This window comes from Mus caroli, unplaced genomic scaffold (genome assembly GCF_978045245.1).
Source record: "Mus caroli unplaced genomic scaffold, Mus_caroli_1 scaffold_5, whole genome shotgun sequence".
Classification (NCBI taxonomy): Eukaryota; Metazoa; Chordata; class Mammalia; order Rodentia; family Muridae; genus Mus; species Mus caroli.
In genome coordinates, this window is record NW_028227260.1 from 29099204 (window position 1) to 29118260 (window position 19057).

At 54.6% G+C, this 19057-nt stretch overlaps 1 protein-coding gene across 3 annotated transcripts in view; it reads right to left on the minus strand.

The window, feature by feature from the left end:
- Atg4a (autophagy related 4A cysteine peptidase) overlaps nt 1-19057 on the minus strand; it is an 86096-nt gene that overhangs the window by 32217 nt on the left and 34822 nt on the right. For all 3 annotated transcript variants that reach the window (XM_085838000.1, XM_085837998.1, XM_085837999.1), the window contains 5 exons: nt 18037-18138; nt 17814-17886; nt 14695-14774; nt 13956-14134; nt 13755-13833 (listed from right to left, as the gene is read on the minus strand). In XM_085838000.1, the coding sequence (XP_085694126.1) occupies nt 13755-13833; nt 13956-14134; nt 14695-14774; nt 17814-17886; nt 18037-18138 (513 nt within the window). The remainder of the gene's footprint in view (nt 1-13754; nt 13834-13955; nt 14135-14694; nt 14775-17813; nt 17887-18036; nt 18139-19057) is intronic.

The following is a 19057-nucleotide window of genomic DNA, read 5'->3' on the forward strand; positions in this document are numbered from 1 at the left end:
CAGTCTTCCGTTCCTCTACTTCTGCCTCTCTAACTCTGCCTCTCTGCCTCTGCACCTATGCTCCACAGCGACTGTCTCTCACCCTCTGCCCCTCTGCCTCTGCCTCTGCCTCTGCACTTCTGCCCCTAAGCCTCTGCCTCTCGGCTTCTACCACTCTGCATCTGCCTCTCTACATCTGCCTCTGCCCCTCTGCCACTGCCTCTCTGCTTCTGCCTCTGCCCCTCTGCCTCTCTACCTCTTCCTCTCCCTCTCTGCCCCTCTGCCCAGGGCTGTCTTGTCTACCCCTCTGCCTCTGCCCCATTTTCCACTGTCCTCTGCCCCTTTGCCTCTGTCTCTGCCCGTATGCCCTTCTGCTTCTGACCTCTAAACGTCAGCTTCTGCCCCTCTGCCTCTTTCCCTCTGGCTCTCTGCCTCTGTCCTCCATTCCTCTAACTCTGCCTCTCTGCCTCTGCACCTATGCACCACAGCCACAGTCTCTCCGCCTCTGCCCCTCTGCCTCTGCCTCTGCCTCTGCACTTCTGCCCCTAAGCCTCTGCCTCTTGGCTTCTGCCACTCTGCATCTGCCTCTCTACATCTGCCTCTGCCCCTCTGCCACTGCCTCTCTGCTTCAGCCTCTCTGCCTCTGCCCCTCTCTGTGCCCCTCTGCGCCTCTGCCTCTGCCTCTCTGCTCCTCTGCCCCTGCTCTTCTGTCTCTGCGCCTCTCCTCTCTCTCTGTCTCTGCACATCGGCCTGTCCTTCTTCCTCTGCCATTGTCCTCTGCACCTCTGCATCTCTACATCTGCCTCTGCCCTTCTACATATCTGCCTCTGCCCCTCTGCCCCTCTGCCTCTCTGCCCCTCTGCCCCTCTGCCACTATGCTGATCTGTCCCTCTGCTTCTGTCCTCTGCGCCTCTGCATCAGCCTCAGACCCACTGCCTCTGCCCATCTGCCCCTGCCTGTCTGCCTCTGTCTCTAAATCTGACTATGCCCTTCTGCCACTACCCATCTGCCTCTGTCTCTGCCCATGTGCCTATGCCCCTCTGGAGCTGCCATTGTCCTCTGCCCTTCTGCCTCTGCCTCTACCTCTGCCCTTCTGTCTCTGCCTCTCTCCCTGCACATTAGACTCTGCCTCTCAGCCTCTGCCTCTCTGCCCCTGTGTCTCTCCCTGCCCCTCTGCTTCTGCCTCTTAAAATTGGCCCCTGACTCTTTGCCTCTGCCTCTGCCCCTCTGCCTCTGCCTACGCTCCTCTGCCTCTGCCCCTCTACCTCTGCCTCTTGGCCTCTACCCCACTGCCTCTTCCTCTCTGCTTCTGACCCACTGCCCCTCAGCCTTTGCCTATAGGCTCCTGTACCTCTGCCTCTGTCTCTGCCCCTCTGCCTCTCTACCTCTTCCTCTCCCTCTCTGGCCCTCTGCCCAGGCCTGTCTTCTCTGCCCCTCTGCCTCTGCCTCTGACCCATTTGCCACTGTCCTCTGCCCCTCTGCCTCTGTCTCTGCCCATATGCCATTCTGCTTCTGACCTCTACACATCAGCTTTTGCCCCTCTGCATCTGCCCATCTGCCCCTGCCTGTCTGCCACTGTCTCTAACTGTTGCATTGCACCTCTGCCCCTACCATCTGCCTCTGTCTCTGTCCCTCTGCCTCTGCCCCTCTGCCTCATCCATTGTCCTCTGCCCCACTGCCTCTGCCTCTCAGATTCTGCCCCTAACCTCTACCCCTCTGCCTCTGTCTCTGCCTCTCTGCCCTTCTGCCTCTGACCTCTGCAAAACTGCTTCTGCTACTCAGCCTCTGCCTCTGCCCCTCTGCCTCTCTACCTCTGCCTCTCTACCCCTCTGCAAAGGCCTGTAATCTCTGCACCTCTGCCTCTGCCTCTGCCCCCTTTGCCACTGTCCTCTGCCCCTGTGCCTCTGCCCCTCTGCCTCTGTCCCTCTGTCCCTGCCTGTCTGCCTCTGTCTCCGCTTGTCTGCCACTGCTCCACTGCATCTCTGCCTCTGCCTCTGCCTCTGCCACTCCTCCTCTGCCTCTGCCTCTCTAACTCTGCCTCTGTCCTCTGCCTCTATGCCTCTGCCTCTCTGCCTCTGCACCTCTGTACCACAGCCACTCTCTCAGCCTCTGCCCCTCTGCCTCAGTCTCTGCCTCTGCCTCTGCCTCTGCCTCTGCACTTCTGCCCGTAAGCCTCTGCCTCTCGGCTTCTACCACTCCGCATCTGCCTCTCTACATCTGCCACTGCCCCTCTGCCACTGCCTCTCTGCTTCTACCTCTTCCTCTCTGCCTCTGCCTCTCTGCTTCTGCCTCTCTGCCTCTGCCCCTATGCCTCTGCCTCTCTCTGTGTCCCTCTGCCTCTGCCTCTCTGCCACTCTGCCCCTGCTCATCTGTCTCTGCCCCTCTCCTCTGCCTCTGTCTCTGCATATCAGCTTGTCCTTCTGCCTCTGCCTCTCTCCCTGCCCCTCTGCCTTTGCCTCTCTGCCTCTAGCCCTCTGTCCCTGCCCGTCTGCCTCTGCCTCTGCATCTGTGTCTGCTCCTCTGCCTCTGCCCCTCTACAACTCTGATCCTACCACTCTGCCTCTGCACCACTTCTTCTGCCCCTCTGCCTCTGCCTCTACCTCTGCCCTTCTGTCTCTGACCCTCTCCCCGGCACCTCTGCCTCTGCCTCTCTCCCTGCACATTAGACTCTGCCTGACAGCCTCTGCCTCTCTACTTCTGTGTCTCTCCCTGCCCCTCTGCTTCTGCCTCTCAAAATTGGCCTCTGACTCTTTGCCTCTGACTCTGCCTCTCTACCTCTGCCTCTCTGCCTCTGACTCTCAACCTCTGCCCCTCTGCCTCTCGGCCTCTACCCCTCTGCATCTTCCTCTCTGCCTCTGACCCACTGCCCCTCAGCCTTTGCCTATAGGCCCCTGTACCTCTGCCTCTGTCTCTGCCCCTCTTCCTCTCTACCTCTTCCTCTCCCTCTCTGCCCCTCTGACAAGGCCTGTCTTCTCTGCCCCTCTGCTTCTGCCTCTGACCCATTTGCCACTGTCCTCTGCCCCTCTGCCTCTGCCTCTGCTCATAAGCCCTTCTGCTTCTGACCTCTGCACCTCAGCTGCTGCCTCTCTGCCTCTGCCCTTCCGCTCCTCTGCCCCTCCCCATCTGCCTCTGCCCCTCTATCTCTGCCTCTCTACCTCTGCCCCTCTGCCTCTGTCTCTGCCACTCTGCTCCTCTGACTCTGCCTCTCTGCCCCTCACCTTCTCTACCTCTGCCCCTGCCTCTTCCTCTCTGCCTCTGTCACTCTGCCTATGTCCTCTGCCCCTCTGTGTCTGCCGCTTTGCCTCTGCCTCTGTCCTCTGCCCCTCTGCCTCTCTGCCTCTTCCTCTACCTCTGCCCATCTGCCTCTGTATCTACCCCTCTGCCCCTACATGTCTCCCTGTACCCCTCTGCCTTTGTCTCTGTCTTTTGCTCCTCTGCCTCTGCCTCTCAGACTCTGCCCCTAAGCCTCTACCCATCTGCCTGTCTCTGTCTCTATGCCCTTCTGCCTCTGACCTCTGAACCTCTGCTACTGCTACTCAGCCTCTGCCCCTCCCCATCTGCCTCTGCCCCTCTGCCTCTCTACCTCATCCTTTGCCTCTCTGCCCCTCTGCCCAGGCCTGTCTTCTCTGCCCCTCTGCCTCTGCCTCTGACCCATTTGCCACTGTCCTCTGCCCCTCTGCCTCTGCCCCTCTTTCCCTGCCTGTCTGCCTCTGTCTCTGCTTGTCTGCCTCTGCCCCACTGTATCTCTGCCTCTGCCCCGCCTCTTCCTCTCTGCCACTCTGCCTATATCCTCTGCCCCTCTGCCTCTGCCCCTCTACCTCTGTCTCTGTCCTCTGCCCCTCTACCTCTGCCGTTTGCCTCAGCCTCTGTCCTTTGCCCCTCTGCCACTTTGCCCTCCCTCTGTCCTCTGCCCCTCTGCCTCTGCCCCTCTTCCACTGTGCCCCTGCCCATCTGCCTCTGCATCTGCCTCTATTTATCTGCACCTCTGCCTCTGCCTCTCTGCCCCTGCCCTTCTGCCACTCTGCTCCTGCCCATCTGCCTCTGCCTCTGCCCCTCTGCCCCTCTGCATCTGCCTCTCTGCCTATACACATCTGACTCTGCCTCTCTGCCTCTGCCCCTCTGTCTCTGCCACTCTCCCCTGGCCCTCTACCTCTGGATCTCTGCCTCTGCCCCCCTGCCTCTGTTTTGGCTTCTGCTCCTCTGCCTCTGCCTCTCAGCCTCTGCCACTATGTCTCTGCCCCTCTTTCTCTGTCTATGCCACTCTGCCCTTCTGCCTCTTATGTCTGCACCTCTGCTTCTGCCACTCTGTCTCTGCCTATGCCCATCTGCCCCTGCATGTCTGCCTCTGCCTCTCTGCCTCTCCCTCTGTCCTCTGCCCCTCTGCCCAGACCTATCTCTGCCCCTTTGCCTCTGCCTCTGCCCATTTGCCTCTCTCCACTGCCCCACTGTCCCTGCCCATCTGCCTCTGGCTCTGCCCCACTGCATCTCTGCCTCTGCCTCTGCCCCTCCTCCTCTTCCTCTGTCCTCTGTTTCTCTGCCTCTGCCTCTCTTCCTCTGCCTCTCTGCCTTGGCACCTCTGCCCCTCAGCCTCTGGCTCTCGGCTTCTGCCATTCTGCCTCTGCCTCTCTGCTTCTGCCCCTCTGTTTCTGCCTCTGCCTCACTTTCTCTGCTTCTGCCCCTCCTACTCTGCCTCTGTCCCTCTTCCTCTGCCCCTGCCCCTCTGCCTCTGCACCTCTGCCTCTCTCCCTGTACCTCAGACTCTGCCTCTAGGCCTCTGCCCATCTGCCCCTGCCTCTCTCCCTCTGCCTCTCTGCCTCTCAGCCTCTGCCCCTCTGCTTCTGCCTCTCTAACTCTGCTCCTGGCTATCTACCTCTGCCTCTCTGCCTCTGCCTCTGCCTCTGCCCCTCTGTGTCAGCCCCTCTCCTCTGACCTTCTGCCTCTGCCTATCTGCCTATGCCACTCTGCCTCTATCTCTGCCTCTTGGCCCCTCTGCCTCTGCCTCCCTGCCCCTCTGCCCGTGCCTGTCTGCCTCTGCCCCTCTGCCTCTGTCTCTCTCTTCTGCCCATCTGCCTCTGCCTTTGTCTTCTGCTCCTCTACATCTACACCTCTTCTGCCCCTCTGCCTCAATGTCCCTCAGCTTCTCTACCTCTGCCTCTGTCTCTTACCCTCTGCCTCTGCTACTCTGCCACTCTGCCTCTGTCCTCTGCCACTCTGCCTCTGCCCATCTGCCTCTGTCTCTGCCCTGTGGCCCTCTGCCTCTGCCCCTTTGCCTCTACCTCTGGCCTCTGCCACTCTGCCTTTTCCCCTCTGCCTCTTCCTCTGCCACTCTGCCTGTCCTCTGCCCCTCTGCCTCTGCCCCTCTGCCATTGTGCCTCTGCCCGTCTGCCACTGCCTCTGTCCCTCTGACTCTTCCTGTCTTTATCTGCATCTCGGCCTCTGACTCTGTCTCTGCCCCTCTGCCACTCTGCTCCTGCCCATCTGCCTCTGCTTCTGCCCCTCTACATCTGCCTCTCAGCCTCTGCACCTCTGCTTCTACCTCCCTGACTCTGCCTCTGCCTCTCTGCCTCTGACCCTCTGATTCTGCCTCTGTCCCTTACTTAGCCTTTGATTCTGTCCTCTACAACTCTACACCTACACCTCTGCCCCTCTGCCCCTCTGCCCCTCAGCTTCTCTACCTCTGCCTCTGCTCCTCTTCCTCTTCCACTGTCTCTGTCCTCTGCCTCTCTGCATCTGCCCCTTTGCATCTGCCTCTGTCATCTGCACCTCTGCCTCTGTTCCTCTGCCTCTGCCTATGTCCTCTGCCACTCAGTCTCTGCCCCTTTGCCTCTGCAACTGTCCTCTGCCCCTCTGCCTCTGCCACTTCCTCTGCCTCTCTGCATCTGTCCTTCGCCCCTCTGCCTCTGCACCTCTACACCTCTGCCCCACTGCCTCTGCCCCTTTGCCACTGTGCCCCTGCCCTTCTGCCTCTGTCCCTCAGCCTTTGCCTCTGAACTCAGTTGGTCTGCCTCTGCACCTCTGCCTCTGCCTCTGCCTCTGCCCCTCTGCCTCTGCCTCTGCCTCTCTGTCTCTGTGCCTCTGCCACTCTGCCTCTCTGCCTCTGCCTCTGCCTCTCTTCCTCTGCCTCTGCCCCTCTGCCTCTGTATCTGCCTCTCTGCCCTGCCATTCTCTCTGTACTCCTCTGCCTAGGTCCTGTCTTCTGCTCCTCTGCCTCTGCCTCTCAGACTCTAACCCTAAGCCTCTACCCCTCTGCCTCTGTCTCTGCCTCTCTGCCCTTCTGCCTCTGACCTCTGCACCTCTGCTTCTGCTACTCAGCCTCTGCCCCTGCCCCTCTGCATATGCCTCTCTGCCTTTCTGCCTCTAACTCTCTGCCACTGCTTCTGCCCTTTCTCCTCTGCCTCAGCCGCTCTGCCCCTACCCCTCTGCCTCTGCCTCTCTCCTTGCACCTCACACTCTGCCTCTCGGACTCTCCCCCTCCGTCTCTGGCCCTCAGCCTCTGCCTCTCAGCCTCTGCCCCTTGCCCCTCAGACTCTACCTCTCTGCCTCTGCCTCTGCCCATCTGCCCCTGCCTGTCTGCCTCTGTCTCTAACTGTTGCATTGCACTTCTGCCCCTACCATCTGCCTCTGTCTCTGCCCCTCTGCCTCTGCCTCTTCCTCTGCCTCTGCCATTGTCCTCTGCCATTGTCCTCTGCCCCTCTGCCTCTGCCTCTGCCTCTGCCCCTCTGCCTCTGTATCTGCCCCCTGCCCTTCTGCCTCTGACCTCTGCACCTCTGCTTCTGCTACTCAGCCTCTGCCCCTGTCCGTCTGACTCTGCCCATCTGCCTCTCTACCTCTACCTCTCTGCCCCTCTACCCAGGCCTGTCTTCTCTGCACCTCTGCCTCTGCATCTGCCACATTTGCCACTGTCCTCTGCCCCTCTGCCTCTGCCCCTCTGCCCCTGCCTGTCTGCCTCTGCCCCTCTGCATCTGCCTCTGAACCATTTGCCACTGGCCTCTGCCCCTCTCCCTCTGCCCCTCTGCCTCTGTTTCTGCCCATATGCCCTTCTGCTTCTGACCTCTGCACCTCAGCTTCTGCCCCTCTGCCTCTGTCCTTCTGCCCCTCTGCCCCTCCCCATCTGCCCCTCTGCCCCTCTGCCTCTGCCCATCTGCCCCTGCCTGTCTGCCTCTGTCTCTAACTGTTGTATTGTACCTCTGACCCTACCATCTGCCTCTTGTCTCTGTCCCTCTGCCTCTGCCCCTCTGCCTCTGCCATTGTCCTCTGCCCCTCTGCCTCTCTGCCTCTTCCTCTGCCTCTGCCCATCTGCCTCTGTATCTACCCCTCTGCCCCTGCACGTTTCTCTGTACCCCTCTGCCTATGTCTCTGTCTTCTACTCCTCTGCCTCTGCCTCTCAGACCCTCTGCCTCTGTCTCTGCCTCTCTGCCCTTCTGCCTCTGACCTCTGCACCTCTGCTTCTGCTACTCAGCCTCTGGTCCTGCCCGTCTGCCTCTGCCCCTCTGCCTCTCTACCTATTCCTCTGCCTCTCTGCTCCTCTGCCTCTACCCCTCTGTCCCTGCCCATCTGCCTCTGTCTCTGCTTGTCTGCCTCTGCCCCACTGCATCTCTGCCTCTGCATCTGCCCCTCCTCCTCTGCCTCTGTCCTCCATTCCTCTGCCTGTGCCTCTCTAACTCTGTCTCTATTCCTCTGCCTCTCTGCCTCTGCACCTATGCCCCACAGCCACTGTCTCTCACCCTCTGCCCCTCTGCCTCTTCCTCTGCACTTCTGCCCCTAAGCCTCTGCCTCTTGGCTTCTGCCAATCTGCATCTGCTTCTCTACATCTGCCTCTGCCCCTCTGCCTCTGCCTCTCTGCTTCTGCCTCTTTGCCTCTGTCCCTCTCTGTGCCCCTCTGCCCCTCTGCCACTCTGCCCATCTGCCCCCGCCTGTCTGCATCTGTCTCTAACTCTGCCTATGCCCTCCTGCCACTAGCCATCTGCCTCTGTCTCTGCCCATGTGCCTATGCCCCTCTGGAGCTGCCATTGTCCTCTGCCCCTCTGCCTCTGCATCTCTGCCTCTGCCCCTCTGCCCCTCTGGCCCTCTGCCCCTCTGCCACTCTGCCTCTACCTCTGCCCCTTTCTCTCTGCCTCTCGGCTTCTGCACCTGTACCCCAGCCTCTCTGCTTCTGTCTCTCTGCCTCTTCCCCTCAGCCCCTCAGACTCTGCCTCTCTGCCTCTGCCTCTCTACCTCTGCCCCTCTGCCTGTCTCTCTCCCTGCACATCAGACTCTGCCTCTCGGCCTCTACCCCTCTCCTTCTGTGTCTCTTCCTGACCCTCTGCTTCTGCCTCTCTAAATCTGCCTCTGCCTCTCTGCCTCTGCCCCTCTGCCTCTGTCTCTTTCCCTCTGCCTCTTCCTCGGCCAATCAGCCTCTGTCCTCTGCCCCTCTGGCTCTACCCGTCTTCCTCTGCCTCTCTTTATCTGCATCTCTGCCTCTGCCTCTCTGCCTCTGCCTCTCTGCCACTCTACTCCTGCCCATCTGTCTCTGCCTCTGCCCCTCTGCATCTGCCTCTCTGCCTCTGTCCCTCTGCCACTCTGCTCCTGCCCATCTGTCTCTGCCTCTGCCCCTCTGCATCTGCCTCTCGGCCTCTGCACCTCTGCCTCTACCTCCCTGCCTCTGCCTCTCTGCCTCTGCCCCCTATGCCTCTGCCTCTCTGCCACTGGCTTTGACTCTCTGTATCTGCCTCTGCCTTTGCCCCTCTGTCTCTGCCCCTCTCCTCTGTCCCTCTGCCTCTGCCTCTCTGCATCTCTGCCTCTGCCTCACTGCCTCTCTGCCCCTGCGATCTCATCTACCCCTCTGCCTCTGCCTCTGTCTTCTGCCCCTCTGCCTCTGCACCTCTGACCTTCTACCCTCTGCCCCTTTGCTTCTGTCTCTGCCTCTGCTCCTCTGCCCCATTACCACTCTGCTCCTTCCCATCTGCCTCTGCCTCTCTGCCTCTGCCCCTCTGTCTCTGCCCCTCTACCCTGACCCTCTGCCCCTGCCCCTGCCTCTCTCTCTCTCTCTCTCTCTCTCTCTCTCTCTCTCTCTCTCTCTCTCTCTCTCTCTCTCTCTCTGCCGCTCTGCCCTGCCCGTCTCCCTCTACCCTCTGTGCCTGTCCCTGTCTTCTGCTCCTCTGCCTCTGCCTCTCAGCCTCTGCCCCTCTGCCACTGTCTTGCCACTGCCCCTCTTCCTCTGTCTTCCCCTCTGCCACTCTCCTGCTCTGCCTCTGACCTCTGCACTTCTGCACCTCTGCTTTCTGCCCCTCTGCCTCTGATGCTGCCTCTTCCCAACTGCCTATAACTCGGTCCTTTGCCCCTCTGCCTCTGCCTCTCTGCCTCTGCCCCTCTGCCTCTCTACCTCTGCTTCTGCCTCTGCCTCTCTGCCTCTCTGCCCAAGCCTGTCTGCCTCAGCCCCTCTGCCTCTGCCTCTGTCCCTTTGCCTCTGGCCTCTGCCCCTCTGCCTCTGCCTGTTGGCCTCTGCTTCTGCCTCTACCCCTGTGTATCTGTCCCTCTCCTCTACCCCAATGCCTATGCCTCTTTGCCTATGCCTCTGCCTCTGCCCCTCTGCCTCTGCCTCTCTGCCTCTGCCCCTCTGCAACTCTGCCTCTGCCTCTCTGTCCCTCTGCCCCTGCCATCTGCCTCTGCCCCCTGCCTCTGTCTCTGCCCGTCGGCCTCTGCCTCTGCCTCTCCCCTTCTACCTCTGCCATTGTCCTCTGCCCCTCTGCCTCTCTACCTCTGCCTCTGCCCTTCTACGTCTCTGCCTCTCCCTCTGCCCCTCTGCCCCCTCTGCCCCTCTCCCCCTCTACCTCTGCTTCTGCCCCTCTGCCTCTACCCATCTACCCCTGCATGTCTGCTTCTGTCTCTATCTGTGCCACTGAACTTCTGCCCCTGACCGTATGCCTCTGTCTCTGCCCCTCTGTCTCTGCCCCTCTGCCTCTGCCCTTGTCCTCTGCCCCTCTGCCACTCTGCCTTTGCCCATATCCTTGTACCCCTCTGCCTTTGTCTCTGTCTTCTACTCCTGCCTCTGCCGCTATACTATACTCTGTGCCTATACTCTGCCCCTCTGACACTGTCTTCTATCTCTGCCCCTCTGCCCCTTTAACTCTGACTTCTGTACCTCTGGATTCTGCCCCTCTATCTCTGCTGATGCTTCTGCCTGTCTGCCCCTCTGCCCCTGCCCATCTGCGTCTGCCCCACTGCCTATGGCTCTGTCCTCTGCCCCTCTGCCTCTCTACCTCTGCCTCTTTGCCCCTCTGCCCAGGCCTGTCTGCTAATGCCCCTCTGCCTCTGCCTCTGTCCTCTGCCCCTCTGACTCTGTCCTCTACCCCTCTGCCTCTGCCCCTCTGCCTTTCTACCTCTGCCTCTCTGCCCCTCTGCCCAGGCCTGTCTGCCTCTGCCCCTCTTCCTCTGCCCCTTTGCCTCCATTCTCTGCCCCTCTGCGTCTGCCCCTCTGCCTCTTCCCCTCTGTCCCTGCCCGCCTGCCTCTGCTCCACTGCATCTCTGCCTCTGCCTCTGCCCTTCCTCCTCTGCCTCTGTCCTCTGTTTCTCTGCCTCTCCTTCTGCCCCTCTGCCTCTGCCTCTCTGTTTCTGCCTAAGCCACTCTGCCTCTGCCTAGGCCTCTCTGCCTCTGCCTCTCTGTCCCTGCCCACCTGCCTCTGCTCCACTGCATCTCTGCCTCTGCCTCTGCCTCTGTCCTCTGCTTCTCTGCCTCTGCCTCTGCCCCTCTGCCTCTCTGTTTCTGCCTAGGCCTCTCTGCCTCTGCCCCTCTGCCTCTGCCCATCTGCCTCTGTCTCTGCCTGTCGGCCTCTGCTCTTCTGCTTCTGTCATTGTCCTCTGGCCTTCTGCCTCTCTTCCTCTGCCTCTGCCCTTCTACATCTCTGCCTCTGCCTCTGCCTCTGCCTCAGCCTCTTCCCCTCTGCCTCTGCCTGCCTGCCTCTGCCTCTGTCCTCTGCCCCTCTGCCTCTGACCCATGCCTCTGCCCCTCTGCCTGTCTCTGCCCATATACCCCTCTGCCTCTTACCTCTGCACCTCAGCTTCTGGCACTCTGCCTCTGCCCTTCTGCCCCTCTGGTCCTCCCCCATCTGCCTCTGCCCCATGCCTCTGTCTCTGCCCCTATGCCTCTGCCCCTATACCTCTGCCCCTCTGGCTCTGTCATTGTCCTCTTCCCTCTGCCTCTCTGCCTCTTCTTCTGCCTCTGCGCCTCTACATCTGCATCTGCCCCTCTCCCTCTTTCCTCTGCCCTTCTGCCTCTGCCTTTCTCTCTGAGCCTCTGCCTCTGTTCTCTGCCCCTTTGCCTCTGCCCCTAGGCCCCTCTGCCCCTCTGCCCTTCTGACTCTGCCACTCTGCCACTCTGCCCCTGCCCGTCTGCCTCTACCTCTGCACCTCTGCCTCTTGGCATCTACACGTCTGCCCCTGCCATTTGGCCTCTGCCTCTCTGTCTCTGCCCCTATGCCCCTCAGACCCTGCCTCATGGCCTCTTCCCCTCTGCCTCTTCCTCTCTGCCTCTGCCCCTCATCCTCTGCCTCTCAGCCTCTGCACCTCTGCCTCTGTCTCTGTCCCTCTGCTCTCTGCTGCTGCCTCTGCCCCTTTGCCACTGCCTCTTCCTCTGGCCCTCTGTCTCTGCACCTCTGTCTCTGCACCTCTGTCACTGCCTCTCTACCTCTCCTTCTCTGTCTCTGCCTCTCTTCCTCTGCCCCTCTGGCTCTGCCTCATTCACTGCTTCTCTTCCTCTGCCTCTCTGTCTCTGTCTCTGCCTCTGCCTCTGCCTCTGCCTCTGTCTATGCCTCTGCTCATCTGCTTCTGCCTCTGCCCCTCTGCCCCTCTGCCCCTGCCTGTTTGCCTCTGCCCTACTGCCTATGGCTCTGTCCTCTGCCCCTCTGCCTCTCTACCTCTGCCTCAGCCTCTCTGGCCCTCTGCTCAGGCCTGTCTGCCTCTGTCCCTTTGCCTCTGCCTCTGCCCCTCTGTATCTGCCCCACTCCTCTACTCCTCTGCCTATGCCTCTCTGCCTCTGCCCATCTGAACCTCTCTGTCTGTCTCTGCCCCACTGCCTCTGCCCTTCTGCCTCTGTCTCTGTCCTCTGCCCCTCTGCCTCTGATGCCTGCCTCTGCTCCTCTGCCTCTGTTTCTGCCCATATGCCCCTCTGCCTCTGACCTCTGCAGCTCAGCTTCTGCCCCTCTGCCCCTCCCCCTCTGCCTCTGCCCCTCTGCCTCTGTCATTGTCCTCTGCCCCTCTGTCTCTCTGCCTCTGCCCCTCTGCCTCTGCCTCTGCCCCTCTCCCTCTTCCCTCTGCCCCTCTGCCTCTGCCTTTCTCTCAGCCTCTGCCTCTGTCTTTGCCCCTCTGCCTCTCGGAATCTGCCCCTCTGCCTCTTCCTCTCTGCCTCTGCCCCTCTGCCCCTCAGCCTCTGTCCTCTGCCCCACTGCTCCTCTGTCTCTGCCCCTCTGCCTCTGCCTCTCTGCCTCTGTCTCTTAACTTTGCCTTTTCTCCTCTGCCCCTGCCCATCTGTCTTTATCTCAGCCCGCCTGCCTCTGCCCCTCTGCCTCTGCCATTGTCCTCTGCCTCTGCTTCTGCCTCTGCCTCTGCCCCTCTGCCTCTGCCTCTCTCCCTCTTCCTCTGTCCTCTGCCCTTCTGCCCCTCTTCCCCTCTGCCTCTCTGCCTCTGTCTCTTAACTTTGCCTTTTCTCCTCTGCCCCTGCCCATCTGTCTTTATCTCAGCCCGCCTGCCTCTGCCCCTCTGCCTCTGCCATTGTCCTCTGCCTCTGCTTCTGCCTCTGCCTCTGCCCCTCTGCCTCTGCCTCTCTCCCTCTTCCTCTGTCCTCTGCCCTTCTGCCCCTCTTCCCCTCTGCCTCTCTGCCTCTGTCTCTGCCCATCTGCCTCTGCACCTCTACCTCTGCCATTTTTCTCTGCCCCTGTGCCCCTGCCTCTCTGCCTCTTGGCTTCTGCCTCTCAGCCTCTGACCTTTGGCCTCTGCCTCTGCCTCTCTGCCTCTGCCCCTCTTCCTCTGCCTCTTCCTCTGCCCCTCTGCCTCTCTGATTCTGCTCCTCTGCCCTCTGATTCTGCTCTTCTGCTTCTGCCTCCCTTTTGTTGGGATTAAAAGAGTGCTATACCACACACAATTTTAGAGGTTTGTAGTTTAATGTCTTAGTCACACTGTTGGGAAATGTACACCTCTGCTTTGCATCTTCTACTTCCTGCCTCTTCATGACTTGAAATAATGAGATAGCTAGTTTATTAGTGATGACCTGAGAAACCAGTGGATGCTCCTGAACTTCTGCCTCTGCCCCTCTGCCCCTGCCCGTCTGCCTCTGTCTCTGCCTGTCTGTCTCTGCCCCTCTGCCTCTCTGCCTCTGCCTCTGTCTTTTGCTACTCTGCCTCTGTCTCTGCCTCTCTGCCTCTCTGCCTCTGCTCCTCTACCTCTGCCCCTCTGCCTTCAATCAGAAGGATATCAGCAAAGCCAAAATATAGAAACCCCACTGTCCTCTGACCCCCATGCAAAAAGCACCATTCTGGGGCAATGACCTTGTGTCCAACCAGTAGGAAAGATCAAAACTATCCTACCAAAGGCAGAAGCAGATGTATTAATGGGGACCTGGTGTTCAGCAAGCACAAGGAAAGAAGAATCACTCTGTATAGATCAGTTTGGAGACAGAAGGAGCTTACCACATTTTCCCTAAACTTAAGCAATGCCCACACACCAGAACCTATATCCCAGGAACATTTTTGTCCCACACCCTTCCCTGGCCCATGACAACTTACTTGCAGTTCATTCTTTCTTACCTAAGAATCCTATGAAATAATAGGCGTTATTTGGCTTTCCTCCTAAAGCCCCTAAAGACTGTGGCATCTTAAAACACTCCTAAAGGGAAAGAGAATGCAAGATTCTCAACTCACTTGTGGACTGCTGCTCACGGATCTCTGTGCTGACATGTGCAGTGTGATGAGCGGGCAGCAATGGGTTCAAGCTAAAAGGAGACTTACTTTGAATGCTTCAACATACACAGGATTGATTTGGTTTATGCCCAGGCGAAGGGGCACAATGAGCAGCAGGGGTTTCCAGGCTGAGCATGGGACAGAGGTGCCTTTACTCTGATTGGATGCAGTCAGAAAATCACCAGCTGTGTCAGCAGCACCCACAGGAAGAACACAGCACATTTTCTCTAGAAACAAAAGGCAAGAGATCTGGTTGAGTTGGGACTATCTAGCACCAGGACCTTTCCCAAAAGTAAAACACAGGGGGCCTTGCATGCTGCTCTCCCTGCCTGGAAGGCCCTCTCCTTTGCCACTAGGAAGCAGCTAGTCTCACTTCCCACGGAAATTCTAGGCTATTCATTCAGATCCTTGATCTTCATATTGGACACTGAGCAGTTTCTTAGTGTCCAACAGGTATTCTGAACTCATTCCAAGAATCTCATTTCTAAATTAGTCTTTGAAGACCTTGGAGTCAGGGACTGTATATTTGGGTTTTTCTAACTTTAATGGCAAAGAAATCAGGCCAGGGCAATAGCCAGTCTCTATGATTCATCTACTTGTGATTCAACAGATTAGAGATACCAGAGCTTCTGTACAACAAAGTTTTTCCCCTTCAGAAGACTGGAAAGGAAGGGAACAGGGCTCCTCTACTCTCCTAGGCTCCCTGTCCTTATAGAGTGAGCCACAGTATCTATTGGGTTCCAGATTTCTGAATTACAAAAGGGACTCCAGCCACCCAGGGACTCACTGATATCTTCAATGACCACTGTGTTATCCATGGAGACATAAACAGCCAAGGAATTCCATTCATCAAATAAAGCGAGTTTTCTGTGAAGCAACAGATAATGAAATCACAACTGGAAAAGATGAGAAGGTCAGTTGGAAATGGTACAATGTATTCCCAGATTACTCACGTCACGTCACACCGAGCTGAGCCACAAAGAAGTGTGTACTTGGTTAGCTCTGGTTTCTTTGACAGAGCTCTAAAACATTTCATGCCCAGGGCTTTAGAGATTACCACAGAGCCACTGTATCTGAACTTGTAAAAGAAGATCTTGCTTTATAAAATGGAAGAATCTACCTCATCTAATGGCAAAATTCCTACTGGAAGAAAAGAAATGTCATCTATGTATCTGTCCTGAAAATTCCAACACATTTTTTCCTTAAATAAAAGACATTCTAAATTATTGTTTTTCCTTAAAAAAAAATAATGTCATTAAAATATATGTTGGAGGCTTTTGTGGTTCCTTGGCTACTTGACTACTATTTAGGAAGCCCTGGGTCCATCCATCCAATCCCTAGCAATATATATATATATGTATATATATATATATATATATATATATATATATATGTCTCTGGGATCCTCCAGTATCTGTCTCCCAGTGATGGGGTTATGGGTTATATGCTCATTGCTCTTTTATTAATTATATGGCCTCTTAGGTCTTTATGCTTGTACTGCAAGAACCTTATCCACTGAGCTATCTCCTCAGCCCTGTTACAGTTTTTTTTTTTTTCATGGTCTTTTTTTTTTTTTTTTAAGATTTATTTATTATATGTAAGTACACTGTATCTGTCTTCAGACCCTCCAGAAGAGGGCGCCAGATCTCATTACAGATGGTTGTGAGCCACCATGTGGTTGCTGGGATTTGAACTCTGGACCTTCGGAAGAGCAGTCGGGTGCTCTTACCCACTGAGCCATCTCACCATCCCCCTGTTACAGTTTTAATTTACTAATTTTAATTAACTTTTTCAGAATAATAGTGACATAATTTATGGTCAGTGGTATTATTATTATTATTATTATTATTATTATTATTATTTTACTTTAGGATGGTGAAAAAGTGGCATGTACTCAGTTGAAACCAAATTTTGAATTCTGAATTGGAATCTTTCCCAGGGCTAGTCACACACAGTAAGAGACTCTGTGATGCTGCTGAGCTGTTGCAAGGAGCTTCAGTTCCAGTCAGCCTGCTGATCATCAGGGAAAACTGCTCATTTGTTGAGCTGCAATGTTCAATAGTATAGATATAGTAAAGACATCTTGATTTACAATATTTTCACATTCTAATGGGCCTACCAGGCTATAAGTCATCTGTTTTTTTACTGTGTTAAAGAGCATATGTGCTCTTATTATCAAAGGCAATCATAACAAACCTGAAAACACTTAAATTCTTATGAAGATGAATATGGATGGGGGTAGGCAAGAGGACACATGGAGTATACAAGAGGAAAAGTATCTTCAGGCCCAGGCTATCAGGAGAAGACAAGAATAACCAGGGGCATGGTAACAGAGGGAAGAAAACCCATAAGAACACTTTGATTACAAATGTCATAAAGGTATCTAATACAATATGCTGATTTAAATAAACAAAAAAGAAGGGACTTCCATTTGTTTAGTGTTAGAAACCTCAGAATGCAGAAGACAGAATAAAATTCTATTTGAAACCAGATTTGGGGCTTGGCTTAGTCACTCTAATGTTTTATACATTTGTCCACACTGTTTTCCCTACTGCACTACTGGAATATGGCCAGTTCTCGTCAGCAGGGATGGGTAATGATGCCCAGAAAGTACTCTGACTAAGGCAAGAAAGTGGTCCCTGTGAAGTTGCACTGGTAGCAGGGATTAAAGCCAAGATACAAATTTTCCCTGAGTCCCAGGAAATGCAGATGACTCACCCCCTGTGCACATCGACTAACATGCTATTTATTCACTGAAGACTGGTTAACCATTGAGACAAAACGCTCTTTCTACTTAATATGGAACCATAATACCCAGAAATTGATATATGCTGTAGCAAAGGAGTCCTAATGGTCTCCATCTTCTGATCCTTACATCCAGCCCCAGGTTCTGACTGCCAATTCCATTTATTCATTAAGCACTTACTGGGTGCTTATACATAGTAGGCAGTTTTACAGGCAACTGCGACAAAACAAATACAGTTTCTGCCTTCGGAGAGTTTTCCTTCACTGGCAGACTGTCAGGAAGGAGAAAACGACAAGAAGATATAGGTACTAATGATATTCACCCCATTTACAACCTGACCTCTCTACCTTATCTCTTGGCTAGGCTAGAAGACAAATTACAGAAATATATATTTCTGTGTGTATATATATATATATATATATATATATATATACATATATATGAAAGTATCACCTTAAACCTACTAACAGATGACAAACTGATTCCAAGACTCCCTTCGGATTTTTATGCTCCAATAGGCTCCAAATTCCTTGACATGATGACTGTGTCTCCGTTATTCCTCTATACCCAGTGCTTAACATAGCAAAGGTACCCAATAAATGCTAAATGAATTGGCAAGGCTTAAAAAAGCATATTTTATTTAAGGGGCAGTAATGCTATATTTTATGTGTGAAGGTCAAAGGACAACTTATGTAGGTTGGTTCTCTCCATCCACCATGGATCAAACTCAGGTCATCAGGATTGGCAGCAAGCACCTTTTCCCACTGAGCCATGTTGCTGGCCCATTAATCAGGTCTTTAATACTATACAGGATCAAAGTCTCTTTCTTGCCTATGCCAGTTAAGCCTGTGCCACTTAGTATGAACCTTTTCAATTCAATAGACCCTCAGGCTGACGGTTCCCTGGCACACGAGCATCCATCGGTAGGGTGAGAGACAGAAACAGAGTCCTGGAGCATAGCCACATAGATAGATACCAGTGATTGCTCTTCTGACATAGCAAGACAGAGGTCTATGCTTATCCACATCAAAGCAGTATGTGAACAAAATGGTAGAGATGGCTTAGCAGGAAGGGGAGGATTACAAGCTGATGCGAGGTTTAGCTGGCTGGGGATGGAAGCATAAAAAGCGATTTAGAGCAAGCACATGCCATTTACTTACTTTATCACCTGTGCAACTGTGTTTGGTCCAAACCATTCGCCAATTGATTTCCCTTCTCCTACACCCATCTGTGCTGTTTTGTGTGGAAAAATTAACATGTTAGCAAAATATCTTTTCTCTGAGGAAGAAAGTAGATGGAGAACTTAGTGTAGCCACATATAATAAGTAAGGGGAAGAAAAAGTTCATAGGCATACTTTGAGACTAGAAATTTGATGATCTTACCCATCTGATGGATTGAATAGCAACAGTCTTTTCTATCTAGGAAACACTGCAGTATCCTTTGGTATTCTTTGGGTTGTTCTTTTTGTCTCTCCCAGTTCCAATCTTTTGTGGAGGAGAGGAGGGATAAAAATAAGTAAATAAATAAATAAACCACAACTGCTTATTGCCAGGCACTAAGTTGGAAGGAAAACAAAAGACCTACATCCAAAAGGCAGGAATGGCAAGGTGTTCCTACGTACTCTTCATTTAGATGGCAGATGCTGCAAGGGTGGCAATGTGTAAGGATTTCATGGGTATGAAGTAAAAGTCAGGGCTGGGGTGTGTAGCTACATGGTAGATGACTTGTCTGGTATGTGGGGGTGGGGTGGGGTGGGGGGAGTTAAAAGCTGAAGATAAAACTTAGCAGAGAATTAACTTGCCCCAATAGCAGGAGCTGGATAAGGATTATATAACAACAGTATCACACAGGTATTTCTTGGCAGCTATGCCAAGAGGCTTATAACTCAGATGTCATAGTGTCTCATCTCTACACAAACAGCAATGGCTTTTGTCCTTACATTCTCGCAAGTCTTATGAGGGGAAGTACTATATGCCAACATACAAGAGTTTATGTGGAAATAATATGTATAATTCATTGTTAAGGAAGTGCTTTTGAAAATTGTATACTAAGTAAAGAAAGAAAGAAATACTATAATTCCAGCCTTGAGGAGGCTGAGGCAGGAATATTTCAAGTTCAAGGCCAGCCTACTCTATATTTTGAGTTCAAGATTAGCCTAGGCTATATACAGCAGGACCTTTCTTTCCACAAAAGGAAACAGAAGGGAGATGACTCAGTTGGTAAAGTGCTAGCCAACGTGAGGACCATGGCTTGGAAACCTAGCACCAATGTAAAATACTCAGTGCGGTTGTAATATGCACCTATAATCCAGTGTGAGACAGACAAGGACAGAAGGGTCCCTGGGGTTTGGTGGCCAGGAAGTTCCAGGTTCAGTGAGAGACCTTCGCTCAAAAACAAGGTGGA